The sequence below is a fragment of the Pan troglodytes genome, chromosome 7 (assembly GCF_028858775.2).
Source record: "Pan troglodytes isolate AG18354 chromosome 7, NHGRI_mPanTro3-v2.0_pri, whole genome shotgun sequence".
Taxonomy (NCBI): Eukaryota; Metazoa; Chordata; class Mammalia; order Primates; family Hominidae; genus Pan; species Pan troglodytes.
The window spans coordinates 82,418,059-82,442,121 of NC_072405.2; the positions used below are offsets into that span (position 1 = coordinate 82,418,059).

The window sequence follows — 24,063 nt, forward strand, 5'->3', positions numbered from 1 at the left end:
AGTCTCAAAAAAAAAAAAAAAAAAAGAATTACCAGAAAAATGAAAAAAAAAAAAAACCAAACAAACACATACAAACAATAAGGCTGAATTTTCATTCTTAGCTTAAACAGGTATAATATCACTCTGACAAATTGCTAAATATGTTTCTAAATATGCATTCTCAATTTTTATACTCATCTCTTCATAAACTGTTTGTTGTTTTTTAGGGACAGGGTCTTGTTAGGTTGTCCAGGCTGGTCTTGAACTCTTGCACTCAAAGGATCCTTCTACCTCAGCCCCCTAGGCATCTGGGACTACAGCACATACTACCATGCCCAGTCTTTATAAATTGCTAAAAAATAGTTCATATAGGCCGGGCGCGGTGGCTCATGCCTGTAATCCCAGCACTTTGGGAGGCTGAGGCAGGTGGATCTCCTGGGGTTGGGAGTTCGAGACCAGCCTGGCCAACATGATGAAACCCTGTCTCTACTAAAAAAAAATATAAAAAATTAGTCGGGTGTGGTGCCGGGCACCTGTAATCCCAACTATTCAGGAGGCTGAGGCAGGAGAATTGGTTGAACCCGGGAGGCGGAGGTTGCAGTGAGCTGAGATCATGCCACTGCACTCCAGCCTGGGCAACGAGAGTGAAACTCCGTCTCAAAAAAAAAAAAAAAAAAAAAGGTCATATAATGGCACAGAGCCATGGACCAACTTTGAAAAGCACAGCTCTAGAAACTATGGAATTAGATCCTTGCAATTATTGAGTAAATCTTCAAATAGTTTCAGAAGCAAGAGGCTACTAGAAGCAAAAATTTAAAAATAGCAAGGGAAATAAAATTGTCTGATAGTTCTATATTACAGCATTGAATAAATACCATTCACTTGCTAAATAAATACCATTCACTTATAGAAAGGGCTGCAATTATTTTACAATGGCAAAAACTGGGTGCAAGCTAAATGGACATCAATGAGAGATGGTTAAAAGTTGTAATACATCTATACTATGGAATTCAGCATAGTTTTTGTTTGTTTGTTTGTTTTTGTTTTGTTTTTTGAGTTGGAGTCTCACTCTGTCACCTAGGCTGGAGTGCAGTGGCTCCATCTCAGCTCACTGCAAAGTCTGCCTCCCAGGTTTAAGTGATTCTCCTGCCTCAGCCTCCTGAGTAGATGGGATTACAGGCACATGCCACCATGCCCAGCTAATTTTTGTGGGTTTTTTGTAGAGATGGGGTTTCAGCATGTTGGCCAGCCTGGTCTCGAACTCCTGACCTCAAGTGATTCACCTGCCTTGGCCTCCCAAAGTGCTGCGATTACAGGTGTGAGCCATCACGTCTGACGCACATAGCCTTTTAAAAGAAGATGTATTCACATGTATTAGCCTGGAAAAATGTCCTTGTTACATTATTGAATGAAAACACACAAACAAAAACAAGTTCCACAGCACTGTATATAGAATGCAATCCCATGCATTAGAGGGGGAGCCCAGGATATGTGTACATATTTACATTGTAAAAGTGTAGAAAAATATCTGAAAAGAGATGCACTAGACTGTATACCTTCATTACCCTTAGGGGCTGGAAGAAAAGGGACAGAAAGTGAGAAACTTTCACCAATAGTTCATTCATTGGACAAACATGTACTGAGTACCAACTGCCCTAGGTGGCAGGAAAATAATGACGACAGCTGATAAGCAAGTAAACAAAGAACTTGAAGGAATATACAAAAATAGGAATGAGAGAGGAAAAGGGGAGGGAGGGAGGGAAGGGAAATAAAAGCAAGTTCCAGAACATTAGAGAGTATTTTGTCCCACATATTAGAGAGTGGGCCCGGCTATATGTCAATATGTATATAGTGAATGCATAGGAGGAAGGCGGGAAGGGAGAGGAGGGAGGGAGGAGAGGAGAAGAAAGAGAAAAGGAGGAGAGGAGAAGTAAGAGAAAAGGAGGAGAGGGAAGTGAAAAGGAAAGAAAGCAAGGAGGCAGGGAAGAATGGAGGAGGGTACATTTCAGATGGTTTGAAACAAAGGCAGTGAAAGGAATAAAGAGTGACTGGGAAAAAGGCAGGGACCAGGTAGTGGCGCTAGTTTAGATACCACCATCAGAGACATGCCATAGGAGCTAAGAAAGTGGATAATGAAGGCTGGGCTTGGTGGCTTCCTCCTGTAATCCCAGCAGTTTGGGAGGCTGAGGCAGGTGGATCACCTGAGGTCAGGAGTTGGAGACCAGCATGGCCAACATGGTGGAACCTTGTCTCTACTAAAAGTACAAAAATTAGCCAGGCATAGTGGCATGTGCCTGTAATCCCAGCTACTCAGGAGGCTGAGGCAGGAGAATCGTTTGAACCTGGGAGGTGGAGGTTGCAGTGAGCTGAGATGGCACCATTGCACTCCAGCGTGGGTGACAGAGCGAGAATCCACCTCAAAAAAAGAAAGAAAGAAAGACAATGAGAAGAGATGTGCAAAGAGCCTCGAGAAGTGTAATCTGTGTGCCAAGTATATACATCTGTTTCAGCAGGCATCCACTACTATTAGATTTTTTTAAACCAATAAAACGTTTCAATTTTTATTTTCATTTTTTTTGGAGACAGAGTCTTGCTCTGTCACCCAGACTGGAGTGTGGTGGCGCGATCTCAGCTCACTGCAACCTCCACCTCCCGGATTCAAGTGATTCTCGTGCCTCAGCCTCCTGAGTAGCTGGGATTACAGGCACACACCACCATGCCCAGCTAATTTCTGTATTTTTAGTAGAGAAGGGTTTCACCATGTTGCCCAGGCTGGTCTTGAACTCCTGACCCCAGGTGATCCGCCTGCCTCGGCCTCCCAAAATGCTGGGATTACAGGTGTGAGCCACCGCGCCCGGCCTCAAATATTTTTTAATTAAGAAAATGATCCATTGTAGAAGTTCTATAGCATTTTGAACTCTGATCTCATTTTCTTATGGATACAAATATTCTAAGTGGGTACTGGGCTCCTAGACAAGACTGCAGAAGTCTATTTAATCCTCAAAGGCTATGTGTAGTGAACAGATGGTGGCTGCTAAAAAGATAGCTCCGCGTTCTAATCCCTGGAACCTGTGATTATCACCGTATATGGCAAAAAATGTGACTCAAATCCTGAAAGGAGAAGCTTATCCCAGATTATCTGGTTAGACTCTACAAGCAATCACACGCATTAGAGAAAGGAGGGGAAATTTTGGGATAGACACAGAGAAGACATACAGAAGAGGAAAAGTCAATGTGGCTACAAAGGCAGAGATTGGAGCCACGCGACTGTGAGCCAAGAAACGCTGTCTCTACTAAAAATACACCGTCTCCACTAAAAATACAAAAATTGGCTGGGTGTGGTGGCACGCGCCTGTAATCCCAGCTACTCAGGAGGCCGAGGCAGGAGAGTAGCTTGAACCCGGGAGGTGGAGGTTGCAGTGAGCCGAGACTGCACCACTGCACTCCAGCCTGGGCAACAAAGCGAGACTCCATCTCAAAAATAAATAAATAAATAAGTCAGTCCGGTGCGGTGGTGTGTTCCTGTAGTCCCAGCTACTCGGGAGGCTGAGGCAGGAGAATCACTTGAACCTGGGAGGCAGAGGTTGTGGTGAGCCGAGATTGTGCCACTGTACTCCAGCCTCAGCAACAGATCAAGACTCTGTCTCAAAATAATAATAATAATAATAGCTAACATTTATAGACAATTTACTATAAGTGCTTTAATGTGTTTGCTCATGTACATGCTATAACAGCCCTAGGAAGTAAGTATCTGCTATCTGTTTTCAATATTTGAAAACAAAATCCAAGGGGCAGAGGTTAAGTAACTTGGCTAAAGTCACACAGGCATAAAGGGAAAGGGCCAGTATTGGAACCCTGGCAGCTTGACCCCAGGGCCCCTCACTCTCCACTACTGCCTGCCTGCAGATAATTTTTTACCTTTTTTTTGTAAAAAAAAAAAAAAAAAAAAAAAAAAAAAAAAAAAACTCTGGACACTCTCAAGGGTTTTAGAGATAATAGCACTGACTTTTTTTTTTTTTTTTTTGAGACAGAGTCTTGCTCTGTCACCCAGGCTGGAGTGCAGCGGCGTGATCTTGGCTCCCTGCAAGCTCCATCTCCCGGGTTCACACCATTCTCCTGCCTCAGCCTCCCGAGTAGCTGGGACTACAGGCGCCTACCACCACGCCTGGCTAATTTTTTGTATTTTTAGTAGAGACAGGGTTTCACCATGTTGGCCAGGATGGTCTCGATCTCCTGACCTCGTGATCCACCCGCCTCAGCCTCCCAAAGTGCTGGGATTACAGGTGTGAGCCACCGCGCCCGGCTAAGCACTGCTTTTTAAAACAAAAATCAATAGACTTCATTTTTAAAAGTAGGTGTAGGTTTACAGAAAAATTGAACAAAAATTAGACTTCCCATATGCCTCCTCCTCCCTTCTCCCAGCTGAACATCCTCCATCAGTGTGGTACACTTGTTACAAATGACGAACAAACATCCATACACATTCTCTCTCTCTCTCTCTCTCTCTCTCTATATATATATATATATTTTTTTTTTTTTCTGAGATGGAGTCTCACTCAAGTGATCCTCCCACCTCAGCCCCCCAAGTAGCCGGGACTACAGGTACGCACCACCACGCCCAGCTAATTTTTGTATTTTTTGGTAAAGATGGGGTTTCCCCATGTTGGCCAGGCTGGTCTCAAACTCCTGATCTCAAGTGATCTGCCTGCCTCAGCCTTCCAAAGTGCTGGGATTACAGGAGGGAGCCACTGCGCCCGGCCCACATTGTCAATATTTAATGCCCATAGTTTATATTAGGGTTCACTCTTGGTGGTGTACATCCTATGGGTTTGGAGAAATGTATAATGACATGTGACCACAATTACAGTATCTTGCAGAGTCTTTTCATTGTCCGAAAAAGCCTCTGTGCTCTGCCTATTCATTCCTCCCTACCCCAACCCCTGACAACCACTGATCTTTTTACTGTCTCCATAGTTTTGCCTTTTCCAGAATATTACATACTTGGAATCATACACAATGTAGGCTTTTCAGATTGGATTATTTCACTTAGTAATATGCATTTAAGTTTCCTCCATGTCTTTTTATGACTGGATAGCTCATTTCTTCTTAACACTGAATAATATTCCCTTGTCTGGATGTACCACGATTTATCCATTCACTTACTGAAGGACATCTTGGTTGCTTCCAAGTTCTAAGTAAAGCTGCACATTTGTGTGCAGGTTTTTTTGGTGAATGTAAAGTTTTCAACTCATTTGAGTAAACACCAAAAAACAAGATTGCTGGATCATATGGTAAGAGTATGATTTAGTTTTGTAAGAAACTGCCAAACTGTCTTCCAATGTGGCTGTACCATTTTCCATTCCCACCAGCAACGGGGTTCCTGGGTTCCTGTTGCTCTACATCCTCACGAGCATTTGGTGTCAGTGCTCTGGATTTTAGTTAATTCTAATGGTGTGTAGTGGTATCTCGTGGTTGTTTTTAATTTGGAATTCCCTGATGATACATGATATTGAATCACACTGCTTTTTAGTGCTTGATTTTAATCCAATACTAAATTTATGTATATAGTTGTACATAAACATGCCTCTCTATATGAAGTTTATGATATTATAGCTGAGAAATGGAATTATTGGTGGCTTTTATTGTCTTTATACTTATTGCATTTTGCTCCTGTGCATGTAACAGATTACAAGCTTTATTAAGATTTTCAGAGGGGCCAGGTGCGGTGGCTCCTGCTTGTAATCCCAGCACTTTGAGAAGCTGAGACAGGCAGATCGCTTGAGCTCAAGAGTTGGAGACCAGCCTGGACAACATAGTGGGACCCTGTCTCTACAAAAAAAAAAAAAAAGAAAGAAAGAAAAAGGCCTGGCATGGTGGCACATGCCTGCGGTCCAAGCTATTAGGGGCTGAGGCAGGAGGATCGCTTGAGCCCAGGAGATCAAGGCTGCAGTGGGCCATGTTCATATCACTGCACTCCAGCCTGGCTGACAAAACAAGACACTGTCTCAAAAAAAAAAAAAAAAAAAAAATTATCTGGGCATAGTGGCGTGCACCTGTGGTCCTAGCTATTTGGGAGGCTGAGGTGGAAGAATCACTTGAGCCTGGGAGGTTGAGGCTGCAGTGAGCTGTGATTGTGCCATTGCACTCCAGCCTGGGCAACAGAGGAAGACCCTGTCTCAAACAAAAAAAAAAAGAAAAAGAAAAAAAATTTTTCAGAGGAAGAATTATTTTTAAGACTTGTGATTTATGATTTATCTATGCTGGGTAACTGGTTGTTATTTTTTCTTTTGTAAAATTAATACAAATCTAGTTAGTATGCTGAATCATTTATTTAATGCTTTTAATTAATTGAAAATTATTTGGTTTATTAACAAAGGTTCCTAAATATTGGCGATAAAAGGTTTATAATTTCCAGTTGTCCTTTTTAAAAGTTGAGCACAACATCTCAAAATCAAATTTTAGGAGTGTCTTCTGATCATTGTAGTGTTCACTGCAGTAAGCCAACACTTTTGTGACTTTCCTAATACGTACAGAATCACTTCATATATATATATATATATGTATGTATGTATATCACTTCATATATATCACTTCATATATATATATATATACACACACACACATATTTTTGAGACAGAGTCTCACTCTATTGCCCAGGCTGGAGTGCAGTGGCGCAATCTTGACTCACTGCATCCTCCACTTCCCAGGTTCAAGCGATTCTCCTGCCTCAGCCTCCCAAGTGGCTGGGATTACAGGCTTCCACTGCCATGCCCGGCTAATTTTTGCATTTTTAGTAGAGATGAGGTTTCACCATGTTGCCCAGGCTGGTCTCAAACTTCTGACCTCAAGTGATCCGCCTGCCTTGGCCTCCTAAAGTGCTGGGATTACAGGCGTGAGCGACTGCGCCTGGCCTCCTTCTAGTATTTTAAACAAAACATGTTGAATGAAGAAATAATGTGTAATTTAAATAATCTCAATTATCATAGTAGCATTTGAAAGTTATTTCTAGTTTGCTAATTTTAGCACAAATCCTGTCATTTCCTCAATTGCTTATACAACATGGGCTGATACAAAGGACAAAATAGTCCTCAAGTAACGCATAGCCTATTTTCTACACTATATTTTATCGAAGCTCTAGTATTTAGCATATATTTAATAACTTATAAGATTCAGTTAGCATACTGTATTTAATCTGTCTTGTCTAAGGTTTATGATAGAACAGCAAAAATTTGAAAATACACTTGAGTTAGTGCATTTTCCAATTTAAATTAGTCTTTAGTAGCATCTTTGTAGGTTTTATTGAAGTGTTGAATTAACACTTTGCTTTCACCTCTTTGTCTTTGAATTCTTAGGTTATAAAAATTAATCCGTTGTAAGTGACATGTTATTCCTTTCATGTGCTGTAAGCTCATAATTCGTTTTATATTTTAACACATTACAGAAACCTTTTATGTCACATCATGTTTAATTTTAAATCACCATTTAAATGAAACTTAAATCATTATGTAACTTAATATATCATATATATCCCATAACAGGGCTGTGTGCATTGGATATCCATCAATTCTTTTAAATAGTAAAATTCAAGGGAATTATATTATGCGTGTATTATACTAATACATATAATTCGCCTCTAAATTACATATTACGCGAATACGTGATCTCCCCCTAAAATATACAATATGTTTCATTATGAAACATATCAACACCTCTTACAATGTCCATTATCAACATCTTTCCAACATTCCTCAGTAGAAAGTACAATTAATGGGCTGGGCACGGTGGCTCATGCCTGTAATCCCAGCACTTTGGGAAGCCAAGGCAGGCAAATCACGAGGTCAAGAGATCGAGACCATCCTGGCCAACATAGTGAAACCCCGTCTCTACTAAAAATACAAAAATTAGCCAGGTGAGGTGGTGGGCACCTGTAATCCCAGCTACTTGGGAGGCTGAGGCAGAAGAATTGCTTGAACCCGGGAGGTGGAGTTCGCAGTGAACCGAGATCACGCCATTGCACTCCAGCCTGGGCGAGAGAGCGAGACTCCGTCTCAAAAAAAAAAAAAAAAAAAGTACAATTGACGGTCAGGCGCGGTGACTCATGTCTGTAATCCCAGCACTGTGGGAGGCCGAGGTGGGTGGATTGTTTGAGCCCATAGTTTGAGACCAGCCTGAGCAACAAGAAGAAACTCCATCTCTACCAAAAATACAAAAAATTAGCTGGGCATCTAGCAGGTGCCTGTAGTCCTAGCTACTTGGGAGGCTGAGGTGGGAGGATCACTTGAGCCCAGGAGGTGGAGATTGCAGTGAGAGATCACGCCACTGCACTCCAGCCTGGGTAAGAGTGAGATTCTGTCGAAAGAAAACAAAAAAAGGAAGGAAGGAAGGGAGGGAGGGAGGGAGGGAGGGAGGGAGGAGGAGGGAGGGAGAGAGAGATAGAGAAAAGAAAGAAGAGAAAAAGAAAGAAACAATTGATAAAATAAAGTTTCTAGTGACTTTGTTAAGGAAATGCTAGAGAGCAGGCTTCACTATAGGCTTTACTGTACATTCTATATGTATGTTTACCAACAAACATAAAAGGAAAAGTACTAGCTTTACTTCATCATTTAAGTATAACTTAGCAAATATTTATTTATTGTTCCATAGTGGAAAAAAAGTATATATATATGGTAGAGAAAGCACAGGCATAAGCCACTGCAGTCTAGGTGGTGGGGCTGCCTTATCTGCGTCCCTGCTGCCTCCATGCCCACTCCCCAGATATTTTACTTTCATAAAAACCTCATCAATTTAAATATTTTATTTTATTTCTTTTCTTTTTTTTCTTTCTTTCTTTTTTTTTTTTTTTGAGACAGTGTCTCGCTTGTTGCCCAGGCTGGAGTGCAGTGGTATGACCATGGCTCACTGCAGCCTCAACCTCCTGGGCTCAAGCAATCCTCCCACCTCAGCCTCCCGAGTAGCTGGGCCTACAGACTACTGTAGTAGCTTTTGCCACCACACCCAGCCTCCTGCCTCGGCCTCCCAAAGTGCTAGGATTATAGGCATGAGCCACTGTACCTGGCCTGGTTAGAATTCTTTAGATAAATACACACACAAATTTAGATCTATTAGCTTCCACTTGGTCAATAATCCTGTAGTAGTAGAGAAAGATAAATGTTCTCTTCTCATCAAAGTTCCCCAACTCCTTTGTCATTGTGTTGGGAAACTCCTCCTCCAATTCCACATGGTCCTGATGGGGCTGTCACCCCCACCACTATAGAGACAGCCCTAAGACCCAGGCCTGGCCAAAGCCCCCATCTCCCCAGCCTCAGTGATGGCTGAGGGAGGCTGCAGTCATAGGCTCCAAAGAAGACCAACCAGTATCTTCTCTCAGGTTGATACACAAACACTGGGAAAGAGACGTTTGTTTTCTGAGTTGCTAGGCTGAGAAGATAGAGCTATCAGGGACACTCTTGGCCACCATTTCTGGAGGCCCTGTCTATAGAATAAAGCGAAGCAGAGCTGGGAACGGGAGCCAGAACCTCGTGACCTTCTTTGAGCTCCTGCCTCCAGCTGTTCTGAAGCCAGTCCCCACCCCTAGACTCTCCTGTTTTATAAACCAGCAACTCTCTTTTAGTTTACACTAGTTTTATTTGCAACCCATAATAGGCCTAATACAAAGTGGGTCCAACTTGAAATGTGGAGAAACAGGTGGATGTTTAGGAACATTAAAAATATGGGTATTCCTAGAGCTCAGGAAGCGGAGGCTGCAGTGAGCTGTGATCGCGCTACTGCACTCAGGTGGCAGAGCGAGACTCTGATTTTTTTTTAAGTGTACTCTAACCTGAAATTTCTTTTTGAAGACTAGGAAGATTTTGCCACTGATCTCAAAACAGTTCTGTCAAGTAAAATACCATCTTTATTCTAAATAGAAATCATATTTCCCCTTAATTTTTTGTTAGCTGCTTAAATTACTTCCCCTCTTTCAGCAAGAGAATAAACTAAAATGTATAAACTGTGCTGTTGTTCCCTTGCTGTATTCTCCCCCAAGACTGTTGACATTCCTTATGCTGAATTATAGCTGAAAATCACTTTCATCTTCTGACCTCCTGGATTGATGTCGGAAAGAGAAATATTACTTGTATCCTAAGAAACTTGGAAGTGAGTTAAACAGTCATTCTCAAACCTGGCTCTGGATCAGAATCAGCTGGGGGAGTTTCATTCCCCTAAAATATGAAGTCTGCCCTCATTCCAAATCTCACTGGAAAGAGATTGAGTTGAATTTATCCAACATTCAGCAATGCTCTATTTAACAAAGTCATATTTTTTTTCCTGAAGAGACAGAGATGTAAAACAATATCTCCTTGCTTTGAGCTCCTGAAAGTTTCTCTTCAACTTTGTGAATAAAGCAAACACTTTGGCCATCTAAAAATTTGAACTAGAGGTATAATTTTAGGAACATCAAAATGAGAATAAATTGGAATTTGATATTTGAACTTAAGGTTCAGAACTTTTGTTGGTTTAATCATTAGACAAACATTTATAACAGGAAATATGCAAGCAACTGCGGATAAAAGCAGAAAGACATATTGTTTACCTCAAGTCCAAAATCAAGTAAATTTCCATGACTTATGTCAAATTTCCAGAAGTATTGTTATTTTTGCTCCTGTTTAGTTATATGTATTGACACTCTATTCTTCTTATGTACTACAGAAGGCAATGTTTTCCAAGAAATTCTTATCTGTTCTAGAAACTACGTTCAGAGCTAGGAATTATCTCTAAAGGTCTTTAACATTACTTCTTAGGAAAAAAATATGTTCAAGGAAAATTAGAATGTATTGTAGTCTAAATCCATAAGAAATTGCCTTGAGTGGTCTATTCTGGATGGTTGAGCTGGAAATTAGGGTCAGTTGCGCCTACCAAGATGACCTTCTTTACAGCCTGCTTCTGGACACAGGAATCCAAGTACTAAGACAGTAGCAATAATTTAGAGTTAAATGGGACTCTTTTTTTTTTTTTTTTTGAGACAGTCTCGCTCTGTTGCCCAGGCTGGAGTGCAGTGGCGCAATCTCAGCTCACTGCGACCTCCGCCTCCCAGTTTCAAGCAATTCTCCTGCCTCAGCTTCTCGAGTAGCTGGGATTACAGGTGTGTACCACCACACCCAGCCTCAATGGGACTCTTGCGGTGTTTCCTGGCAAGAATGGAACCCCTTGGGTGGGGGCCATTGTTCCAGGACCCATATATTCTTCCTATTAGAAACAATGCCCCATAAATAGGCCTGTGAGTCAAGTGCAAATACAGCATCTTGGAAGATGGCACCCATCTTTGGAGAGTGTTGCCTCCAAACCGATAAGTCAGCTGTTCCTCCAGTAAGCAGTGCTAATGTTCTTTCAGGTTGATTACTTTGGGTGGTGCTGTGTGATAGGGCCAGGTGACCTCTGGAGCTTTGCTGTGAAGTAAGTGTCCTGGTCAGATGCTCTGTTGTGTGGGATACATGCCTGTGAATCAGGCACTCCATAAGACCCCAGACAGTGATGCTGGCTGATAGACTGCGCAGGCAGAAAAGGTAAACAAATACCCAGACAGTGTTATTCCAGTGAGAATGAATTGCATGCCCTTTGTACTAGTTTGCTAGGGTTGTTGTAATAAAGTACCACAAACTGGATGGCTTAAACAACAGACATTTATTTTCTCACAGCCCTGGAAGCTAGAAGTCCAAGATCAAGGTGCGGGCAGGGTTGTTTTCCTGTGAAGACTCAGAGGGTAGGGTCTGTCCCAAGCCTCTCTTTGGTTTATAGATGACCATCTTCACATTCTTCCTGTATCTTCACATCTTCTTCCCTTTGTGTGTGTCTCTGTGCCCAAATTTCCCTGTTTATAAGAACACCAGGCTGAGTACAGTAGCTCATGCCTGTAGTCCCAGCACTTTAAGAGCCTGAGGTGGGTGGATCACTTGAGTCCAGGAGTTCAAGACCAGCCTGGGTGACATGGCAAAACCCCATCTCTACAAAAAAATTAACCAGGCATGGTGGTGCCCACCTGTAGTCTCAGCTACTCAGGAGGTTGAGGTGGGAGGAGTGCTTGAGCCAGGGAGTCGAAGGCTGCAGTGAGCTGAGATTGTGCCACTGTACTCCAGCCTGGGCAACAGAGCAAGACCCTGTTCCCCCACCCAAAAAAGAAAGAATACCAGTCCCACTGCATTAGAGCCTGTTCTAATGACTTCATAATAACTTGATTAACTCTGTAAAGACTTTGTCTCCAGATAAGATCACATTCTGAGGTACTAGGTGTTAGACTTCAACACAAAATTGAAGGGCATAGCCAGGGACCACATGGACTAATGGAGAAGGCATCTCACTTCAAATTTGAAGGGCACACAGTTCAACCCACAACATCCTTCTAGGACAAAAGGATCCCAATGTAGATAATGTGATATCAGCTGGAATGTTGGGTCCTGAGTGTATATATATATATATGAATTTATATATAATTATAATTATTTATATATTATATACATAAAATACTTGCTAGAAATATTCTAGAGCTTTGTTCTACAATGTAGTCTGGTTATGTGGAAAGAGTGTAAACCTCTTGAGACTTGCTTTTTATGTTTTTTTAGAGAATTCATTAAGGATTAATTTTTCCTCAATAATAGGCAATGCTTTCTGAATATTCCACCCTATGCCCCCTGAATTGCACGGTTTTGCATTCTGGCTGGAGGAACACAAGCTCTTCCCAGCTTTGTGTGATCTCTGCCTATCGCTCATTTTGGTTGGTTCCTTCCCCAGCTTCACAGCCCCCACACATGCTGAAGCCACACTGGCTGCCCTCTGAGATCCCTGGGGCCCTCTTTCTAGAAAGCCCTCTCCTCTTTAGTACTCCCACCTGAGGACTCCAGTCACCCTGGGCCTCCCTGGACTTCCGGCTTTGTCTCCCCAGGTCAGGAGGATGGCTGGGCTACGCCTGCTTCCCTGCGATCCAGCAGTGAAGCAGGTGTAGGGCTCACTCCATCTGTTTTCCTTCGTTCAGTGACTGATGCCCTTTTTTGCTTGCTAGCCAGTGTTTTGAAAATTATTGTTTCATATATTTCATCTGAGTTTTTAGTTCTTTAAATCCAGTCCCCGTTGCTTCATCTCGGCTCGATATAGAAGTTTGTAATTAAAAACATGCCCTCTGAAATGGAGTCCTCACTGTCAGACAGACAGTGAGTGATTAGGTCTCAATGCCCCATTTAGCACCTTCCTCGTGCACCACACCCAGTGCCAACTGTGTTGATTTGGGTCCTCCAGGAAGCAGATACTGGAGTTAGGAGGGCAAGAGGTTTGTTAGGGGAGTAAGTTTGTGAAAGACAGAGGAAGAGGATTGGGCTAAGAAAACCAAACAATGATGCAGATCTGAAACCTGGGAAGGTAAAGAAGAGGCAAATTTGGGCAGACAGAGCTTTGGACTGGAAGGCAGATCTGACAAGTTCTCGCCAGCCAATGTGGAGGTTTAGAGCAAGGATTACGTGTTAGAGAAGTGCCACGCTGAGCAGAAATGGCCAGGCCCCCACCATGCTCAGTCATTGGCTGGGGGCTGTGTGGAAGAAGTGTGGCCATGGCTCTGAAACTGAGGCAGATCCCACAGCAGCTGCCGCACTGCCTGCAGCTTTCCAGCAAGTTCTTTCATGGAGGCAGGGCAAGGCAGGTCCCCACAGCTGCTGCACTCGCCTCGCACTCACTCAAGACACTTTTTTCTTAGACTAGAATGTGTATATTTCAACAGACCAGAAAATGGAAAACAATATGTGTGGAGTTCACTAATTCAAATAGAAAGCAAAGGAGTGACTATTTGGAACCTGCTTGAACTCACCAAAAACAAGCCACACCAGAACAACTAGTATCTCCTTTCTAAATTTACATGGTGGTTCCCTCTTATCCACGGGGGATACGTTCCAAGACGCTCAGTGAATTGCTGAAACTGCCAATAGTACCAAATCCCTTATATACTATGCTTTTTCCTACATAGACATACCTATGATAAAGTTTAACTTCTAAATTAGGCACAGTAAGAGATGAACAATCATCACTAATAATAAAATAGGCCAATTACAACAATATACTGTAATAAAAGTTATTTGTGAATGTGGTCTCTCTCTTTCTCTCAAAATATTTTATTGTATTGTACTCACCTATTTTTAGACCTATTTTTGACTGTGGGCGACTGCAAATATGGGAATCAAAACCATTAATAAGGGGGGCTACTGTATAGAAAGATGACCCAAGTGATAGTAGCATGATGTTTGATAGTAGTTACAATGCTTAAATAATATGCTTGGCTGAAGACACTAAATGAGATAATAAATGGTATGCTGTAGGCTTATGTCTTTGCTTTTAAACACTGAAAAGGCGAGGCAGGTGGATCACCTAAGGTCAGGAGTTCAAGGCCTGCCTGGCCAACATGGCAAAACATTGTCTCTATTAAAAATACACAAATTAACCAGGCATGGTACGTGCCTGTAATCCCAGCTACTTGGGAGGCTGAGGCGGGAGAATCACTTGAACCCAGGAGGCGGAGGTTGCAGTGAGCCGAGATCACACCACTGCACTCTAGCCTGGGTGACAGAGCAAGACCCTGTCTCCGCTGGGCACAGTGGCTCATGCCTATAATCCCAGCACTTTGGGAGGGCAGGGAGGGTGAGGCGGGCAGATCACCTGAGGTTGGGAGTTCAAGACCAGCCTGACCAACACGGAGAAACCCCGTCTCTACTAAAAATACAAAATTATTCGGGCGTGGTGGCACATGCCTGTAATCCCAGCTACTTGGGAGGCTGAGGCAGGAGAATTGCTTGAACCTGGGCGGAGGAGGTTGCAGTGAGCCGAGATCGCGCCACTGCACTCTAGCCTGGGTGACAAGAGTAAAACTCTATCTCAAAAAAAAAAAAAAAGAAAAAGAAAAAGAAATGTTTTTCGAGCTTGTTTTCAACAGCAAACACTTTCTCCTAATGCAAACGTCTATAGAATATCAATATGAAATATACTCACGTGTGCCCCTGAGGTAACTGCACGAAACTCCTAGAGCTCTGAGAAACAGCTTGAAAATCCTTGCTCTAAACCACAGAGCAAGTTCTATTCTCTTTTGTATCTTAGACTATTTGAAGTGGTAAGATCAGTTCTGGTTACTACACTTTAAAGCATCTTTGAAAATCTTGACCCTACAAAAGAATGATGCAAGGATTTGAAAATGTATCATATTAAAAACCAGTAAAGGAAATGTTTTCCTCACTGTGTCATGAAATATGTTCTTGAAATATGTTCTCAAAACACCTGAAAATATATGGAAAAGAAACCAGGACTTATTCCGTGTTTCCAGAAGACAGAACTAGAAAAAAGGGATAGCGTGTGTGTGTTTGTTAGGGCTGCTATAACAAAGTAGTTCAAACTGGATGACTTAAAAGAAACCAGACATTTGTTGTCTCACAGTTCTGGAGGCTGGAAGTCCATGATCAAGGTGTCAGCAGAATCATGTTCTCTCCCACAGCTCTAGGGAAGAAACTTTCCCTGCCTCTTCCAGCCTCTGATGTTCCCAGCAATCCCTGGCATTTGCTGGCTTGTTGATACATCACTCTATGACTGCATGGTCTTCTCCCCATGTGTCTGAGTCTCTTCTCCAATTCTTAGGACACCAGTTATATTGGATTAAGGTCACATTCTACTTCGGTATAACCTCACCTCAACTAATGACATCTGCAATGACTCTATTTCCAAATAGGGTCACAATTTGATGTACTGGGAGTTAAGACTTCAACACATCTTATTGGAGGACATGATTCAACCCGTAATAGATAGTATGAAGGCAGATTTCAGTTCTGAAAAAAAAATTATTTATTTATTTATTTTTTGAGACAGTATGTCACTCTATCTCCAGGCTGGAGTGCAGTGGCACAATGCAACCTCCATCTCCCAGGTTGAAGCAATCTTCACACCTTAGTTTCCAGCTACTTGGGACTACAGGTGACACCACCACATTCAGCTAATTTGTTTGTATTTTTTTTGTAGAGACGAGGTTTTGCCATGTTGCCCAGGCTGGTCTCGAACTCCTGGACTCAAGAGATCCACCTGCCTCAACCTCCCAAAGTGCTGGGATTACAGGTGTGAGCCACCACGCCTGACCTGGAAGAAATAACTTTCTAATAATCAGATTTATTCAAAATTGCAATGATTTTCTGAGTTAGGTTAATCCCTGTAAATGAAGGTGATCAGGGTGATCGCTTCAAAGACATTCAGAAATAATTTATTCATTGATTAGGCTTTTGGACTAGAAAGTATTAAATTCCTGGCTGAGCGCGGTGGCTCACGCCTGTAATCCCAGCCCTTTGGGAGGCTGAGGCAGTTGGATCTCTTGAGGTCAGGAGTTCAAGACCAGCCTGGCCAACATGGTGAAACCCCGTCTCTACTAAAAATACAAAAATTAGCCAGGCATGGTGGCATGCGCCTGTAATCCCAGCTACTTAGGAGGCTGAGGCAGGAGAATTGCTTGAACCTGGGAGGTAGAGGTTGCAGTGAGCCTAGATCGCACCATTGCACTCCAGCCTGGGTGACACAGTGAGACTCAGTCTCAAAAAAAAAAAAAAAAAAAAGTATTAAATTCCTTTCCAGCTATTAGTTAATGGGCAATTAACCCATAAACTGAGTAAAATCATCACACTAAATATTTCACTATCATTGCTACCTAAAAACTTCAGCTCCCGTCTCCACTTACTAATTGACTATATAAGCTACCATACTCGATGCAATGGGGGAATGCAAACACATCTCCTTTTCTCCCAAACCTGCTTCTTCTCTTTGTACTTTGGTGAAAACTATCACCCTCAACTCATTTGTCCAAGCCCAAAACATAGTGGTTATCTCAAGTATAAGTGTACTGACTTTCAGCATGGATTTTGGAATTTGTCCGACTCAGGTTTGGGTTTTTTTTTTATTTTTATTTTTAAATAGTGTCTCGTTCTGTCATCCAGGCAGGAGTGCAGTGATCTTCTTACCCCAGCCTCCCAAGTAGTTGGGACCACATGTGCAGACCACCATGTCTAGCTAATTTTTATATTTTTGCAGAGATGGAGTTTCACCATGTTGCCCAGGCTAGACTCAGGTTTTTAATTCTAGCTCCATCACATTTAAAGTGTGTGATTTTGGACAATTTGATTATGGCTGAATTTGTCCTCTTTCTCATACCTTATTTCAGGCAGCCATCATCCTGTCTTTATTACTAAAAGCCTTTTTTTTTTTTTTTTTTTTTTTTTTTTTTGAGACAGAGTCTCGCTCTGTCACCAGGCTGGAGTGCAGTGGCATGATCTTGGCTCACTGCAACTTCCACCTCCCGGGTTCAAGCGATTCTTCTGCCTCAGCCTCCTGAGTAGCTGGAACTACAGGCATGCGCCACTAGGCCTGGCTAATTTTTTTTTTTTTTGTATTTTTAGAAGAGACGGTGTTCCACCATGTTGGCCAGAATGGTCTCGATCTCTTGACCTCGTGATCTGCCTGCCTTGGCCTCCCAAAGTACTGGGATTACAGGCATGAGCCACTGTGCCTGGCCAATTGTTTTTTTTTTTTTTTAATTGAGGTATAATGTACAATAATCTACAAATAAAGTATATAATTTGATGAGTTTGACATATACATCTGTGAAACCAAGACAATCAAGATAATGAACATATGTATCATTCCCAAAAGTTTGTTTCTTCCCCTTTGTAATCTCCCCTTCCCGCCATCCCATTTCCCTATGCAAACATTTATCTGATTCTGTCACTGTAACTAAGGATGCATTTTCTAAAATTTTATGTAAATAAAGCCATACAGGATGTATGCTTTTTGGCCTGGCTATATTCACTCAGCATAACCGAGATTTATCAGGATTCATGAACTTCATTACATGTATCAATAGTTTGTTCCTATTTTATTACTGAATATTATTCCATTGTATGGAGAGTTGCTTATCTGTTCACCTATTGATGGACATTCGGGATGTTTCTAGTTTGGGCAGATTACATAAAACATAAAATGTTTTATGTTTCATATAAACATTAGTGTACAAAGCCTTTTGTGGACATATGCTTTCTTTTCTCTTGGGCAAATAGCTAGGTGTGAAATGGCTGATTTGTATAGTAGGTATGTGCATAACTTTTAAAGAAACTGCCAAATTATTTTCCAAAGTGGTTATACAATTCTAAATTCCCACCTGCAGTGTAGGAGAGTTTCCATTGCTCCACATCCTTGCCACAACTTGGTATGGTCAATGCAGTGGGTGTGTAGTGGTATCTCATCATTGTTTTTATTTGTATTTTGCTAAGGACTAAAGGTGTTAAGCAGCATTCCACGTGTTTGTTTGCCATTCCTATATTCTCTTTGGTTACATATCAGTTTGAGTAAAAAACAAAATCACCCATTACTTCATTGGGTTTTGTTATTGAATTTTAAGTTCTTTAAAAATTATAAACATATCCTTTATCAGATATATTTGCAAAGATATTGTCTTATTTTCATAGTTTGTCTTTTGAAGAACCTGTTTCAAATTTTGATGAGTCCAACTCATTCTTTTAGAATTTGTGTCATAGTTAAGAAATCTTTGTCAAATCCAAGACCTCAGATTTTCTCCTTTTTGAAGTTTTATTGTTTTTGCTCTCAATTTAGGTCTATGATTCATTTTGGGCTAATTCTGTATACAGTGTTAGGTAAGATTTTTGTTTTTTGCATACGGCTTTCCAAATGTTCTAATGCCTTTCGTTCGATGGAGTATTGCTTCACCCACAAGTGCCCTGGCATCTTTTTTTGAAAATCAATTGACCATATTTCTGGACTCTCTATTCTGTTCCACTATGTCTATCTTTATTCCAGTAGTTCATATTATAATCAATTCAAGCCATCATCCTTTGTCTGGATTACTGAAAAAGCCTCTTGGGTTCTGCTCCCATCCCCACATCCCCAGCTCTGTGACTCTTCCAATCCATTCTCCAGACTACAGCCAAGGCCAAGGTAATTTGTCCAAAGTGCAAATCTCATTCCACCAGTCCCTTTGCCCACAATATTAAGTCAAAACTTTATAACATGGTTTTTGTTTTTGAGATGGAGGCTTGCTCGGTTGCCCAGGCTGGAGTGCAGTGGTGCGATCTGGGCTCACTGCAACCTCCGTCTCCTGGTTCAAGCAATTCTCCCACCTCAGCCTCCCAAGTAGCTGGGATTACAGGCACATGCCACCAGCCCGGCTAATTTTTTGTATTTTTAGTAGAGACAAGTTGGCTAGGCTGATCTCAAACTCCACACCTCAGGTGATCTGCCCATCTCAGCCTCCCAGAGTGTTGGGATTACAGGTGTGAGCCACACCTGGCCATAACATGGTTTTTTACCACTCTAATTCAATGCTCCCACCACACTGTTCTTTATCACACCCGGGCCTTTGCAGTGTGTGCTTATACATGCCCTCATCTTCACTCTCCCACCTTTACCCGGCAAATACTCATCCTGCAGTTTGTCATGTTCCCTGAATTCTTTCTTGGACTCCATGTGTTGATTTTTCCTGCCTCGATGCTCACCCAGCACTCTGTGATTACCCCAGGATACCAAGTGTCAAACTGTATTTCAATAACCTGTCTGCCTTCCCTGCCTGATCATAGTTCCTTGAGACACAGTAGGCATTCAATATTTAAATGAGTATAAAGACAAACAAGATAGGTTCTCATTCTTCAGAAGATCCCAAGTTAAGCCAGGCAGATCAGCAAACCATATCAGATCATGTCAAACTCCTCTACTGCTTTCTAGGTCTGTTTATATTCCTGCTGGCTGTTAATCATGGTGTCTTATTTCCTAGAATGTGATAACTTTATGTCCTAGGAAGAAAGTATCTTCCTCCAGAGAGGATATTCATTTGCTTCTGCATGTCATCTCCTGAGGACACTGCTAGTCAGGGACCACACCTTAATCCAAGTCCAAGGCTTGACATTCCCTGAACCACCCTAGAGTGGGTGCAAGTCTGAATGATGGCTGGTTTACTTAGCTGATCTTTACTATGAAGTAGACCTACTGGGTCTAGCTTTAAATTATTTCTTGGTGGGTGGGATGCTGGGGTAGTACTTCAGACTCCTTGTTTTAGGCATATCCTGGGCAACTATCCTTGTGATACCGCCCACACAGTAGCTCAGTTTCATAACTATTTCTTCCCAGTTGACAAATTCCCTGAGGACAAAAGAACTCTTAGTTGCTGGGCTCATCTCTCAGCTAATGGAAACTGAAGGACCAAATAACTTCAATCTTACCCTGACTCACAAGGACCTACATCATTCCAAATACCCTGCTCATCCTGAACCAGTCACACAGTCCTTTGTACTGATCTTCATGCAAACTCCTCTCCTGTCCTAGCATTTTGTACTTGGGAACTCTGTTCTTGCCTGAAACCCATCTACAAAGTTTACATTTTTCAGGTCATGACAATATTTTTATTTTTTTTAGATGGAGTCTTGCTCTGTCACCCAGGCTGGAGTGCAGTGTGTGGTCTCAGCTCACTGCAACCTCTGCCTCCCGGGTTCAAGCAATTCTTGTGCCTCAGCCTCCCAAACAGTTGGGATTACAGGCGTGTGCCACCATGCCCAGCTTTTTTGTATTTTTAGTAAAGATGGGGTTTCTCCATGTTGGCCAGGCTTGTATCGACCTCCTGGCCTCACTGATCCGCCTGCCTTGGCCTCCCAAAGTGCTGGGATTACAGGTATGAGCCATCATGCCTAGCCCATGACAGTATTAAAGAAAATAAATTCAGGGGGTACACGTGCAGGTTGGTTACACAGATCTATTGCCTAATGCTGGGGGTTTGGGCTCTACTGAACCCATCGCCCAAATAGCGAACACAGTACCTAATATGTAGTTTTTCCATCCCTGGCACCCATCCACTCTCTTTTGGAGACGGAATCTCGCTCTGTCCCAGGCTGGAGTGCAATGGCGTGATCTTAGTTCACTGCAACCTCCGCCTCCCGGATTCAAGCTATTCTCCTGCCTCAGCCTCCCAAGTAGCCGGGATTACAGGCGCCCACCACCACGCCGTTAGTTTATTTTTAGTAGATACGGGGTTTCACCATGTTGGCCAGGCTGGTCTCAAGCTCCTGACGTGATCCACCCGCCCAAAGTACTGGGATTACAGGCGTGAGCCACTGTGCCTGGCCCGTCTATCTTTATGCATGACAGTACTTTTCACAGACATGTTTCTTTGATAATCAGAAACTAAACTATCTGCACCTCTTAAGGCTTGTCACATTTTATATGATATGCTTTTCTATTTATTATCTCCCTTATTACATACGCCCTTTGAAGATATATACCTCAGCTGCCATCCTTCTTGGCATATGAAAGGCACACAATAATTATCTGCTTAATGCTGGTTTTTAAACTCTGTGTCAGGTTTACCTTTATGATTTTATGGTTCCTGAGATGTATTTAGTTTAAAACAATTAATTTGTGACAAGCAATTTGCCTCAGAGATAAAGATATGAGAAACACCTATAAAAAAAGCCAAAACCAATGAAGAATGGTTAATGATTTATTTAAAAGTAGTTTTCTCAAACTCTCTGGGATAGAAAGAGCAGGGTTCTGTTATACATTTTACTCAGGTGGTGGTTCTGGATATATGTTTCAAAATAGCTAGCACCTAAGTTTCTTTGAGAAAGCTAGGATAAAAATACAAGCATAACCAAGTTAATTCAATACACACTTATTAAATGCCTATGTGCTACAGGTGCTGTATACTAGGTACTGTGTGCTATGTGCTGGGGACACAAACACAATTGCAACACTGTCCCTATTGTTTAAAAGTTCAGGATAGATGACTGGTAGGGAGAGAAGAAAGGACAAGGATGATAACCTTTCAGCTACCTTTGAACTAGACCTTTCAGGTAGAAACGCAGATCATGAACATTCTAGGAGGGAAGAACATTAGCAGAAGGCAGCGGAAGCTTGCATTGCTACTGCTTATGAAACAAGGTTTGTGGACAGCTGAAGAGCAGCCTAGGGACACCAAGGCCAGGTAGTGAAAGGCCCTAATGGTAAGGAGACTGGAGAGAAGGTAGAAATCTCAGAGACATTTTAAAGTTACACTCAACAGGACTTGAAAAATGCAAGGAGAGGACTACTGAGTCTCATTGCTTGATTAAGTTGGATGGGAATGTCATTAAATTATAACAGGATAAAAGAAATATGTTTTCATTGAGGTATGGAAACATAAAATTTTAATGTTGAATTGGCTATCTGCAGGATACAGCCATCTATATTAGGATCTTGTCTGATGACATATATTCACCCACATTAAGTCCCTGAAGGCCAGATACAGACATGAGAAGATATTTCCTACCTTAGTTGATAAACTTTCCTTATTATTTCCATAATCCGCTTAACTGTAAAGGGCGTAGGGATTCCCACTTATGTATTTTGCATTATGCAGGCAAACATTAAAAATAAATCTTACAGGCAACTAAAAAAATGGTTGAAAGGGGCTCCCAACAGGACAGATAACCACAGTGGCTTTGAGCTTTGTTGTCCAAGTACACAAAACTCTTAGCTGTGTCACTTGCTTCTTCAATTTAGCTTATGTTTAATTTTGTTATGTGTTATGTTAGTGTGAAAATGAGTAAGAAATATAGGGAGGACATAAACAGAGTCACTTATCCAGAGTAGCTTAAACTAATGGAGAAAAGTCAAATCCTACTATGGAAAGTAGAAATTAAGGATTATAATAAAGGAAAAGGGCACCATCAAAGTACAAAAGATGGTTCATATATTTATCTAACCATCTACTAACATAGTTGTGTAGGACGGCAGGAACAGCTTGAGACATGATCGTTTTTATGGCAGAATGGCTGCCTCAATGAGGACTAAGGTGCTCCTGGGGCAAGCAGATCCCCTGCAGAAAAGCTTAGAATTACCAGCAGAGCATATTTAATTCCTCCTGTCAGGAATAACAGATGCTGAGATAGCCCCTTCTTGTGGTTATTTCCTTCCTCTTCTTGCAGCTTCAAGAGTCACTCATTTAAGTCATTAGTTGATCTGTTTGTATACTCCAGAAAGCATCCAGAAGTTCTTAGAGTATGCCCTTAATTGTACAACTTGAAGTTCAGGAACATCGGACTCACGATAACTCTAAGCAAGTGCCCGGGTCTCCATTTCCATCTTCACTGAAAACACTCAGTCTTTAGTTGGGACTTATTAAAACACTAAAACTAGCTATATATTACATAAATGTGATGTGTTAAATAGATGGTTTAAGTGACTATCTTCATTCTGTTGCACTCATTTTGGAAATGGACATGTTCCTGTTTCTATAATCCTTTAAAATTCAGTCTTTTGTGAAGAGAAACTACTGTACAAATACTTCTACGTCATAAACCAAAAAGAGGTCTGGTATCTATCCCATTTAGTATTCAAGTCTACAGAAAAAATCCAGTAACAACTGCTTTATTATTAAAAGTTATGAAATTCCATAAAGCAAAGTAATCTGCATTCAACTAACAAGTCTGATACATGTATTAAAAAATATATAACATAGATTTGTCTGTTTTAACATTTATATTCTATTTAAAAAGTAGTGACTTTACATATTTTGCAACTTGAGTTTATAAAATATATACATCCACCCTATTCAAATCCTCAAGCATGAGCTTTCATTCCTATTAATAAAATGCACACTCTGTAGTTCTGAATAATAAAAGGAAAATGGCACCAACTAAAACAAACAAATTCATTTTGACCTGAACATGCATTTAGTTTTTGGCTACTGATCAACCCAATAATCCATTTTACCTTGAACCTGACCACCAATTTGCCTTTACATAAACAATCTGTGGTTAACTATGAAGAGATGCATTTTCATGGTATCTGACACAATTTACCAAGTTCCTTATGGTAGATTTCAGGCTTTAAATTGTACGTTTCAGGCTTCAAAAGAGGCAGGATTATTAAATCTTTCCATACACCAGAAAATCTGACAAGTGATGTCATTTTGAAATCATGCTTTTGCCTTTGAGAAAACAACTTAGAATTGTTGTAGGACCATCCTTTTCTCAAAACCCAGAGAGTGTATGTGCCAAGGACTAGAACAAGAAT

The 24,063-nt window shown here is 41.5% G+C and overlaps 1 protein-coding gene across 4 annotated transcripts in view; it reads right to left on the reverse strand.

Moving 5' to 3' along the window:
- The window catches only part of UBE2W (ubiquitin conjugating enzyme E2 W), a 139,932-nt gene that overhangs the window by 24,260 nt on the left and 91,609 nt on the right, over window positions 1-24,063 (reverse strand). Inside the window, exon 6 of one of the 4 annotated variants that reach the window (XM_063816402.1) lies at window positions 11,620-11,824. The exons of 1 other annotated variant lie outside the window; for it this stretch is intronic. In XM_063816402.1, the coding sequence (XP_063672472.1) occupies window positions 11,781-11,824 (44 nt within the window). In that variant the 3' untranslated portion in view covers window positions 11,620-11,780. Of the gene's footprint in view, window positions 1-11,619; window positions 11,825-15,078; window positions 15,147-24,063 lie in introns of those variants that run through there. 2 more of the 4 variants (XM_063816400.1, XM_063816401.1) reach the window with 2 other exon arrangements.